This window comes from Carassius auratus, chromosome 5 (genome assembly GCF_003368295.1).
Source record: "Carassius auratus strain Wakin chromosome 5, ASM336829v1, whole genome shotgun sequence".
Classification (NCBI taxonomy): Eukaryota; Metazoa; Chordata; class Actinopteri; order Cypriniformes; family Cyprinidae; genus Carassius; species Carassius auratus.
In genome coordinates, this window is record NC_039247.1 from 24,802,562 (window position 1) to 24,814,678 (window position 12,117).

The 12,117-nt window shown below is 36.4% G+C and overlaps 1 protein-coding gene across 4 annotated transcripts in view; it reads right to left on the bottom strand.

The window, feature by feature from the left end:
- The window catches only part of si:ch211-66e2.3 (hemicentin-1), a 48,012-nt gene extending 38,240 nt beyond the window's left edge, over positions 1 to 9,772 (bottom strand). The window contains exons 1-5 of one of the 4 annotated variants that reach the window (XM_026254364.1): positions 9,306 to 9,523; positions 5,255 to 5,521; positions 4,820 to 5,149; positions 4,341 to 4,574; positions 3,013 to 3,739 (exon numbers count right to left, since the gene is read on the bottom strand). In XM_026254364.1, coding sequence (XP_026110149.1) covers positions 3,669 to 3,739; positions 4,341 to 4,574; positions 4,820 to 5,149; positions 5,255 to 5,521; positions 9,306 to 9,363 — 960 coding nt within the window. In that variant the 5' untranslated portion in view covers positions 9,364 to 9,523 and the 3' untranslated portion in view covers positions 3,013 to 3,668. Of the gene's footprint in view, positions 1 to 3,012; positions 3,740 to 4,340; positions 4,575 to 4,819; positions 5,150 to 5,254; positions 5,522 to 9,305 lie in introns of those variants that run through there. The other 3 variants (XM_026254355.1, XM_026254354.1, XM_026254351.1) reach the window with 3 other exon arrangements.
- Between the last annotated feature and the right edge of the window lie 2,345 nt (positions 9,773 to 12,117).

Below are 12,117 nucleotides of genomic sequence, written 5' to 3' on the forward strand. Positions count from 1 at the left end.
ATAAGGCTCCATCATCAGCAAACAGTGACTGTCCGATATCCCCCTGTACTTGCGAAAAAACATCATTAATCATTATGGAAAAGAGTATAGGGCTAATAACACTGCCCTGAGGAGTACCATTTTCTACCATGTATCTTCTTGAAACAGCTGTCCCAATTCTTACTTGTATACTTCTCTCATCCAAGAATCCCTTAATCCAATTATATGTCCTACCTCCCATTCCTATCATTTTTAATTTTATCATTACTCCCTCCTTCCAAACCATATCGTAGGCTTTTTCTACATCAAAGAACACTGCCATTACAGATTCTTTATTAACTTGAGCTTTCCTTATCTCTGTTTCCAAACACATAACAGGATCCATCGTTCCTCTACCCCTCCTAAATCCACTCTGATGAGGTGATAAAATTCCTCTACTTTCCATATAAAAAGATAATCTATCTGTAATGATCCTTTCCATTATCTTTCCTACATGTGATGTAAGTGCTATTGGTCTATAATTCATTGGGCTTGATAAATCTTTCCCTGGTTTCCTGATAGGAATAATTACTGCTTCTTTCCACCCAGCTGGCAATTTCCCTAAATCCCATACTTTATTATAAAACCCCAGCAACTTTGTAGATGCTAAAACACCTAAATGTTCTATCATTACATAGCAGATATCATCTTTACCCGGAGATGTTAATCCAGATCTTTTTATTGCCCTTCTCATTTCTTCCATTGTAATTGGTGCATCCATTATACTGTTACTATCCTCCCTTCTTTCAAGTAAATCTCCATATGCTAATCTTGTCAATGTCCTTCCTCTCTTGCCCTCCTCCGTTAAGTTATCGGAACTATGAATAAGAGTAAATGCCTTCGCTATCATCTCTGCCTTCTCCTGGTCAGACACTGCTGCTTCCTCCCCCATCTTCAATATTGGATACTTCCATTCCCTTCGAATTCCTCACATACTCTTAATCATGTTCCACACATCTCCAACAGGTGTTGCTCTACCAATTTTGTTACAGAAAGTCTGCCAGCTTTGCTTTTTTTGCTTTTCGTATAATTTTCCTAACCTTTGCTTGTGTTTCTTTATATTTAATCAAATTATGAAAATTATGTGTTTTTCTTAATAATCTGAGTGCTTTATTCCTTTCTTTCACTATTTTCCCACACTCCTCTGTCCACCAGGGAACTGCCTTTCTTTTCATTTTCCCTTTGCTTTTAGATATCGATTCTTTAGCAACTTGTAGTATTGTTGTTCTAATATTTTTATCAATCTCCTCTATTTCCTCATTAAGATCTATTTTATCCATTTCTATCTCACACATATATTTATATCTTTCCCATTTTGCGCTACTAAATATCCATTTCCCCACTAATTCCCTTTGATCCTTATTTATTTCCAATAAAACACTACACCATACTGGAAAATGATCACTACCTACCAATGATTCTTCAGATAGATCCCACTCACATATTCCCGCTAAATTCCTAGAAACTAAAGTTAAATCTAATGCTGAATTTTAAATTTTGAATTTTAGCTCGTTGTACTTCCATTTCCCTTTTCATCACCTCACATCCACCCTAAGCCACACTATGACTACCCCCACAATTACAACACTTTGGTTGCTCGTGATTACAATGACCATACTCATGATCATCTCCACATCTTGCACACCTTCTTCTGCCTTTACATGTTATCGCTGTATGTCCAAACCTTTGACAGTTATAACACCTCATTGGCTTTGGAACATACTCTCTTACACTATAACTCAAAAAACCTAGTGTTACATTCTTTGGGAGCACTTCCTCCTCAAACTCCAGAATCACAAACTCACTGTCCTTCCTCACTCCCTCCCGAGTTATCTGCATCCTTCGGACACCTTTTAGATATCCTCCTTTAAGATTTGCTTTGATTTCCTCCATTGTAACCCCGACTGGTACCCCCCATATCACTCCCTTACTCCACATGTTTCCTTTTCCAATTTGACTTGTACTTATTACTTTAAACCTCCCAATTTCTTTAATCCTTCCAGCCCGCTCTCTCTGTTCTTCATTTTTACAACCGATCATTAGATTACCATCTCTCAAAACCTTGGCTACTATAATATCCCCGATCTGGTTTCTCAATACAGTTGTTAATTTTACCGGACTTATTGACGAAATTCCCCTCTCCTCACCAAATCTCAATATGATTTTAAACTCTAGTCCTTCCATACCATTATCGTTTATTACTTTCCCATAATCCTCATTACTCCTTGCCCTCTTTGTACTGATTCCAGCAAAAGTATTTCCTCTTTTGTCCCTCTTTTTTTTACCTTCTTGACTTATATCCATACCCTCACCAAATCTCAATATGATTTTAAACTCTAGTCCTTCCATACCATTATCGTTTATTACTTTCCTATAATCCTCATTACTCCTTGCCCTCTTTGTACTGATTCCAGCAAAAGTATTTCCTCTTTTGTCCCTCTTTTTTTTACCTTCTTGACTTATATCCATACCCCCCTCACTATCACCCATATCAGTCCACTCTGACCCATTCTCAACATAGTTGTGCCTACCCGCTGCCTTCTCCCTCTTCTCCATTTTTAGTTGACCTCTTTCCAAACTCCCACTTCCATACGCTCCTTTCTCCCAGGATCATCCCCAACCAGCGTTTCCTGTAGCAGGTCGCGCCAAATTTTGACGCTTTGTGTAAACGTCACCTTCCAATGTAAAATTTACCCACAGCAGATGTATATGAAGCGGTTAACAGCTGTTAAATCTCTGTGTCTGGATTACAGCTCCACAACACTCCTCCGTACGCTGATCCCCACCCAAGCCCTACAGGCAGTGAATGGTTACATACTGACAGGATAATGATGTAACGAGGAGGGAGGAGCTAATCAATTACTATAGAAACTAACAAGATGGGCAAAGGATCAAGGGAACACAGAAACAATGGGGAACAAGAACATTTCAAAATAAAACAAGGGAACATAGACTGGGATCCTGACACTAAGAAATAATCATTAAAGCCAGACATTTTTTTTTTGTACTAGTGACCTTTAATTTGGAGCAAGGTAAAAACTGGGGTAGTGACTTTTTTGTGTCAGACATGTGTCACTTTGTTCACATCTGATTGGTCCAATTTCAGCTGCACATTCAGTTGTGAAACAGCAATACAATCCTTTGAATGCACTGTACTTCAGCCTTCACAGCCTCGTTTTCATTCATGTCATAACTGAAATACTACCCTAAAAAACACCACAACAAAAGTCTATAGCAGGGATCCTCAAATATGGACCTCAAGATCCACTTTCCTGCAGGGTTTGGCTCTAACCTTAAACAAACACACCTGAGCATTCTAATCAATGTCTTTGGGATCATTAGAAAATCACAGGCAGGTGGATTTGATCAGGGTTGGAGCCAAACTCTGCAGTGCATTGGACCTCCAGGGCAAGATTTTTAGGAAGGGGGGTCTATAGCTTTCATAACATGATTTTGGCTTGGCATGAAGTCATGTGATTTTTTACACTGTTTATTTTTCTGGGTTACAGCCTAGCAGTTAGGGTATAAGGGTATATGAGTATAAAGTCTAAAAAAATGTTTTACTACTTCAGGGTGTTAATGTCACAACATTTCATAAAAAAAGAAAAACAAGATGTGACCACTTTCGGAACGCAAAAAGCTTAAGAAAGTTAAATGACACCAATCAACGTAACCAGCAAGTGGAAGAAAAAAAGAACAGTCCAGAATGTGTGACGAGTACCTGTGGAAGAAAAGCAGTGTTAATAATAGTACACACAGAAACAACACTCAGTGTTTTCAATGCTGAATCTCTGTCTACAGATACACTCCTAAAGTTACAGGTTTGAAAAGGGGGGTTTGATGACATACAAAAACTACTCTTGGTTCCCCAAAAGTTCTTAAAATAAACTGAATTGTTTTTGTGAAGAACGTTTAAAAAAAAAAAAAATTTCCAGTAAGAACCTTTAGTAGAATGTTAAGATTCCATGGATGTTAAAGGTTCTTTGTGGAACCATAGATGATAAAATCATTTTAAGAGTGTATGAAAGAGTGACTTTGGTTTTACACCCAGAAATCAAACACTATGTGTAAAATAAGTAGCACCCAAACCAACATCCAGGGGGAACAAAAAGTTCAGATATGTCTCAATTGTGCACTCATTAATTGAGAGCAAAACAACTTCGCTCAAAGAATATACAATTCAATACAAAATGTCTAAATTAACATTTATGAAATCTTATTGAAATATAAACAAAATCATTACTGCAATCATTATTAGCATTTTATATGAATCAACAGACAAATGATGCACACTGCCACTTTTTTTTTCACTTATAACCCACCTGTAGATTTTAGGATGAACACTTTGCTGTCTCTTCCCAGGGAGTTTGAGGTGGTGCATGTATATTTTCCTGGACTGAGTGCTGAGGACTTGATCACTGAGGAGCTGATCTTCTCTTTCAGATGATCTGATGACCATGTGTAGTCAGGAGCCGGGTTTGCCTTCACTGTACAATCTAGCATGACCTTATCATCTTTAATGATGGTCTCTGTTGAACTGGAGTGCTGTGGTTTATCTGAGGAGGACAGAGATACATTTCTCAGCATAACGGCATCACGATGAGCAGCTGTTAATAACAGATCACAAAAAATAAAACTGAAAACTTTTTATCTGGATTCATTGAATTAATATCTAATATATGATCAAATAGTTTCAATTAATATGCAAATGTCTGTGTGTAATGAAATAGGACAGTGGTACACCCTTCACATAGAAAATATAAACTGAATTATATGGCTAGCTTAGCAATAATAAACTTACAGTATACTTCGACATTAAGAGGTTCTGATGAATATGTAGGAGGAGGTTGAGGTCCTTCTGCTCCCAGATCCAGCTCTGCTTCACACCTGTATTGAGCTCCATCATCAGCTCTGTCTGGACGGATCAGGAGTGTGACAGTTTTATTATCTGGGGTCTTGTCAGTGTCAGTGAAGGTGGTTTCATTCATCAGAGTCTTTCCTTTGTACCATTTGACAGTGAGATACTGAACAGGAGCCACATCATGAACGTCACACTGGAGCTCATACTGCTGTCCCTCTTTCATTGGTTCTGTGTGATTCACAGTGCTGATGGACACACTGTCTGGAGTCTCTGTGGAGGAAGATTTACACACTCTGAAATCTGCTGTGATGAATGTACATTTATTAGATATTTCTGAGAATGAACAGAAAAAATATCAGTAACTGAGAAACTCACTGTAAACGGTGACCGGGAGCTTTACTTGACACTGTGCACCTTTGTTTGGATTTATGTAGCAGACTGGCTTTATGTCCCATTCTGTCAGTTCTGACACTCTCCATGTGATCAGACTCTGGTTTTTGGTCATAGGCATTCCTCCCTCACTGGCTTCCCATCCCATCCCTTTATTAGCGACTGAAGTGTTACAGTTAACTTCAACAGAACCGCCGTATCTCACAACAACTCTCTGTGGGTTGAGCTGAAGAGGACATTCATCTTCTGCACCTGTTAAACACATTTAGAAGGATTTTAATTAAAAAAGCCCACAAATCTCACAGCTTTTCAAACATTTAATATTTTCTAAAATGTTGATAAAATCATAAAGTATCTTTTTCACTACACAATTTTATAATCTATATACTATTAATTCACAGTATCTGCGTTTTATAATGCTATTATCATCAATCTTTTCAAAATATCTGTCGTTTAATCCATTAAAATGGTTAATCAATGGATCATTTGGTGCTTCAATACATTTACAGATATCAGTTCTAGAGTTTTTTATTTTATAGAATTGGGCCAAGAACATTTATTTAATAGCCTGATAAAAAACAAAAGTTGGCACACCATAGACTCTAAAATTGCAAAACTATTATTATTGCACTTTACACAAGGTAATGTTTCGAGCTAACAGGCTCTTTGTCAGATTATAAAAAACTATTGCAATCATGCCTTTTAGTGATTAATCAAGAATAGGGCTGTAGCTATCGAATATTTTAGTAATCGAGTATTCTACCAAAAATTCCATCGATTAATCGAGTAATCGGATAAAATGTGTTTTTGCTTAATTAAAGTGCAATATTAATTATCCCAGAGAAAATAAGACTCCTGGGGCTCTTAAAATGAACAAATAAGTTTCCTTTTTATAATTTTTTTTTTTACTTTTTAAATGCATAAAATGCATTGCATACATCAAAAATAAACATTTAATTATTACCCATTGTTTCTCTGTCTGTACTCGTAATGTGAACAATGACAATAAAGTTGACAGATGAATTAAGTTCATTTAAGTGCCATTCAGTTGGGGTTTAAAATAAAGCATTTTCTGAGATGCACATTAAACATTAAACACATAAAACATTAATTTAATTTATCTTTTAATTATTAAAAATTAAGCAAACTTAACTTTTTGGTAAACAAAGGGGATTTACTATTAAAAATAAAACATGGAAGAAATGTTGTGTGATTAAACCTTAAAAAAAACGGACTTTTATTTTGACGGGTCGACGTACCTTTACAGTTCTTTGTATTGTGATGTGACAACGGTCAAATGCTCATGAAGTGACTGTCAGTGCAGTTCTGGAGATGTTGTTCATGTGTTCACATCCTTATTTAGTGAGACAGCACGCGCGCTTCAGTGTGTGTGATAAAGGAACTCGCGCTTCTGCTCCATTCATTAACAGAGACACGCAGAACATGCAGGATTCATATTTAAATAGACTGTTCCGGCTTAATATTTACAGATATTAGTCCATATTTGATTTGATGTAAGTGCAATTACCTATTTTTGATTAATTCATTTACAATTTGTCAAATTTCGTGCCATTCCGCATTAAACTGTTAAACTCCGTTAAACTCCGTTTTTATGACTGGATTCCGCGATTCCCTCCGCGTTTTCTGCATCGCGGAAATCATATGGCCCTAGTTGTTGTATGCCAGCTCTATCTTGCAATGGACACACGCCACGACGTTCTCTTCACGTTTGCCCGCGCGCTCTAATCAAAACACTGCTGACTCCTTGCAGTATCTCGGATGCAGCGCTTGCGTCTCCTTCCACTTTGTGGGTGACGTAAACGCAATGTGTCACATTAAAAAATCATTGCGAAAGAACCTGACGTGAGATTTAAAATAAATTAAAAGAGGCTTCGAGGCAGAGGAATTTGCCTCGATCATTTTTTGTAATCGAGTAACTCGAGTTACTCGAGGAATTGTTTCAGCCCTAATCAAGAATCACATGAACATGAACAAAAAAAAAAAAGGAAAATAATAGAAAATATTGTCAACAAAATTCCTAATAATATCAATAATAATATGAAACCAGCTTATGAATGCAAGGACCAATCAGAGGCACTCAGATGAGTCACCAATGTAACACCGCTGTTTTGTCATGATGCGTGCTGGATGATTGAATTATTTGTCTAATTCTCACATCAGAAACAACAAAGTCAAGATCTACGAATGCAAGTAAGATATTAATTTTACAGAGTAAATAGCTTTAAATATTATTATGGAAGTTTTTTGAGAGTGCTTGAACTCGCTGGACCGAAGTTAATATTTTCTTTGATGATGTAAACGTTCTTTGCTCTCTTTTTGTGGGCCTACAATGAAAGTGTTATAAGCTAATTAGTAATTTACAATGTTTTTATAAAATTTACATTAAATATAAAACCATATTAGTCGTATTAAAACAATTGTATGGTATGACACCCATATTTGGTTCTTAAGTACAAAAGACACATTTTTATGCAAAGTTAATAGACACCATTAGTAATAGACACTTTTCTACTTTTTTTTTAGCCAATTACTACATATCAACTAGCAATCTATAAAGGTGCAAAATGCATCTAATCACACAGATACATACACACATACATACACATATATAACCCTAAAGCCAGCTCTACCAGTCTGCCATTTCATTTCATGAATAGCCTATGTCACAACATGAGTGTCAAAAAAAAACAAAAAACAAATTTAAATAAAGTGAACTGTTATATTCAGTACTCTCTGGAAACAAAGACCATACAAGCAGAAATAGTGGAATATTGTGAACAGGGAGTGGCCCTACTCTTAAAAATGTTTAGAAAAAAACACTGCGTGTGGTTTATAACAGACCATAACCTTCTGATTTGAGGAGATTTAACCTCTCCTTCATATTTCTTTTTAAAAATAAGGTTCCCTTTGGCCAGTTTGGATGTGGTTACCTTTAACAATGTGATTTTACCTATTAAACTTAAACTTTCAAATATTCTCATACTGCAAAAAAAAAAAAAAAAAAAAAAAAAAAAAATAATAATAATAATAAAATAATAATAATAATAATAATAATAATAATAATTAGAAATAAGAGATTGGCCTACTATTTAATCTAAAATAGCTAATATGTTGCACTGCCCCTGCGGTATTTTGGATAAATGTGTGTTAAACTGGTACACTTTTAAAAAACCTCAATTCGGAACATCGTTGTGCGATCAGAAATCGATCATTTAAAAGTCTGGTGGCTCAGCAATTTCAAAGGTACATGGCATGGAGGCGACATAATATTTTTGAGACTTTTTGGATTTACAGATAGCTCCTATAGGAGATTAAATTAAGATTGCGATATTCGTTGATTAATCTTGTAGCCCAAGTATAAAGACATGTTTGAAATACATTTTTATTGTCTGACGAAGAGCCTGTTAGATCGAAATGACCTTGTCTGAACAATATTAAATTGTTTTGCATTTATAGAAGCCTGTCTATTGTCAGTATTAAATTAAAAAATAAATTATTACTCTCACCCTCCACGCAGTGGATATTGGACTAATTTTGCTCAGCACCTACAGCAGTGCAGGCCCTCTCCCAATTACAATTTAATTTTAATATGCTTAAAAAAAAAAAAAAAAAAAAAAAAACATTTATGATCTGAATCTTGTTCTAAATGCTGAAAAAACAAAAGTAATGCTTTTTCAAATTCAAAATCTAATCTTGTAGCCCAAGCATAAAGACATGTTTGAAATACATTTTTATTGTCTGACTAAGAGCCTGTTAGATCGAAATTACCTTGTCTGAACAATATTAAATTGTTTTGCATTTATAGAAGCCTGTCTATTGTCAGTATTATCACATGCAACAAAAACAAACATGTCAACTGAACAGAAATAATGTTGCACCCCAAACACTGGTCCTACGATTAATAATACAGTTAAAATCATTTAATCTCCAAATATAAGTAATAGCTAACATTTAGGAACATTTCAGATAAACAGATCTTTGCACTTCAGGCGTTAAACAAATAAAACATACAAACCTGTGAGACTCACAAGCTGTGAAACTGCGAAGAGATAAACAATCAAATGTTGAAACATGTTCAGCGTTCTCAAGGAAAAGTAATTGATCAGAAAATATTGCAAATAATGCCGCGTTCCAGACAACACAAAAGCCGTGTTTTTCCAACCTTCTACACGTGAAAGTGCACTGGAACGGCAATCAAACACGTGACTCCCCACCCTTACTAGATCGATGTACTCCTATTCTGTGTTCGAAATGCCATACTCTCATACTCGTACTGTTTCTGCAGTATCCAGTCTGTATTCTGTACATAGTGTGCATTCTGTATGCATCAAATACTCGGATAACCTACTTTATTTACCAGAATCTGATAAATATAACTCAAGCGCACTGAAATCAGTACAGAAGCTGTGTTCAGAATGGCATACCACCACACAACTCCTACTATATTGCTGTATGCTGCATGTATACTGTGAATAGTATGTGAATGTTCTCTATGCATATAATTCCCGGATTACCCGCTACATTTGCTGAAATTTGATGAATGCATCTGAAGACACTCCATGTGATACTGTTTCACAGAACGCAGCGCACTTCATGTAATGTTTCATCTTCAAACGCGTGAGTGAACTGGAGGCGGGGAATGGTAATTATAAAACACTTTTATACATAGGCTACATGTTACTGTAAACTGTGTATCTAAAAACAATATCGTAAGTAGGACATAAATTGTACTTTAATCTCTACAGAACGTTTTCGATCAAGTCAAATGACGTCATCTTTATCTCTAAAGTGCTTTATACAGTGCAGATTAATTTAAAGATACTGTATAATAAAAATATCGAAGAAATCTAATATATAAATAATTTGTTGGCAGAGACTATTTACAATAACTCCGCCCACCAAAACCTTGCTGCGATAAACAGCACTGCAAAAGATGCCCATTTATCTGTAATATCAGTTGCGCAGCGGCTGCAAGACGTGTGATAAATCATTTTGACACGAGTTCGAGGCCGCCCTTTACCAAAACTTGGTTTTCCCAACACATATCATATAATATCAGAAAGGCATTTATTTTCAGTAAAAATAAAGGAAATATTTAAAAACTTGAAATAAAACGTCTCCTTAATAATGCGTAGTTATTAGGTGGTTAGCAGTATATGTGTAGGAAAGTTTATTTGTCCCAATAAAGTTGTATTCATTTAATAATATTTTTAAATATGATAATTTAAACACACTATGTTATTGCATACTGTTGTATAATGTACTACAGTAGGCTACTGAAATATAAATATCTACCACCTAACTACTATTTACACAATTATTAGTTCTGTTCAGTATGTAAAGTCCGTGAATAATGAAATGAGTTCAATTGGGCAATATCGCATTGATTACTAGTATGAATCCTTAATTAACAAGCCTTTGTAAAAATAATAGTTAGTACATATATTTGTGATGTAACAAACTCAGCAAGCTGTGTTGAATTATTGTTTCGTCATGTGACAACACTTTAGCACACTACTCTGAAACATTTGTTGCTTATTGTATACTGCTTCACACACTATTCTATAAAATAGTAGGCAGTATACACTGTGTACTGGGCAGTAAGTAGTAAGCAAGTATGACATTTTGCACACAGCCCCAGTTCCGTGCTCTCACATAGCCTTCAAAACAACAAAGGCAGCCCCTAGGGATGACGTGTTTATGTAAGTGGTACCCGGTGAGAAAAAGACTTTAGGACAGTTTGACAGCTTCTCTTGCCTTATGCGCCTTTTTTTCGCTCCTCTGTTTCCCTCAAATAAGCAATGAGTAAGTACCTTTTTGGGAAGTTGTGGCCTAATGATTAGAGAGTCAGGCTCCCAATCGAAAGGTTGGAAGTTTGAGTCCCGGGCCAGCAGGAATTGTGTGTGGGGGGAGTGCATGTACAGTTCTCTCTCCACCTTCAATACCATGACTTAGGTGCCCTTGAGCAAGGCATTGTACCCCCAACTGCTCCCCAGGCGCTGCAGCATAAATGGCTCCTCACTGTGTGTGTGTGTTCACTTCTCTGTGTGTGTGCGCACTTCGGATGGGTTAAATGCAGAGCACAAATTCTGAGTATGGGTCACCATACTTGGCTGAATGTGACGTCACTTTCACTTTGTCGATAAAAATGATTGTAAATGACCTCGTATGGTCCACCATGCTGGTTTTTATTCTTATTTTGGATCCCTCTCGAGAACGGTCTCTCAACATGGCATTAATAGCTTGAAGACACCCTTCCTTCCTAAACCTGAAATATTATTGTACAACACCAGTGAAATTGCAACTCTCACTGGCCAATGCCAGCCAAGATGGTGAATGGGGGCGGGCCCCCGCCACTATATAATGCATTGTATTGGCGGCAAAACTCAGAATCTTCCTCTTTCACATATCCTACTGAAGACAGCTGTAGAGAATACGCAAGAAGGCGGATTTCCCTCTCAGAGTTCCAGCATGTGGAACATTTTTAGATTGTATTTGGGACCCATCTAGGCCCTGGACACCCACAAGTTCTGCATCCGTTGCCTGGGTCTCGCCCATTGTTACGATCCACTTTCCCAGTCTAGGGTTGGCAGTGGGAATAACAGAGTAACTAAAATTTATAAAGGAACGAATTAAAGAAAACGTGGAGGAATCACATCAGTCCTCTGCTCCAGAAAATATAACCACCACAGAGTAAGAAAATAAGTAATTTATTTATAAAGGGAAGGAACAAATGTCTTCAGGAGAGGGCCTGGCCAAAACAACAAACAAAACAGCAGCAGGAGTACTAAATAATCTATCCAAGTAAAAGAAAAGAAAATCAACAA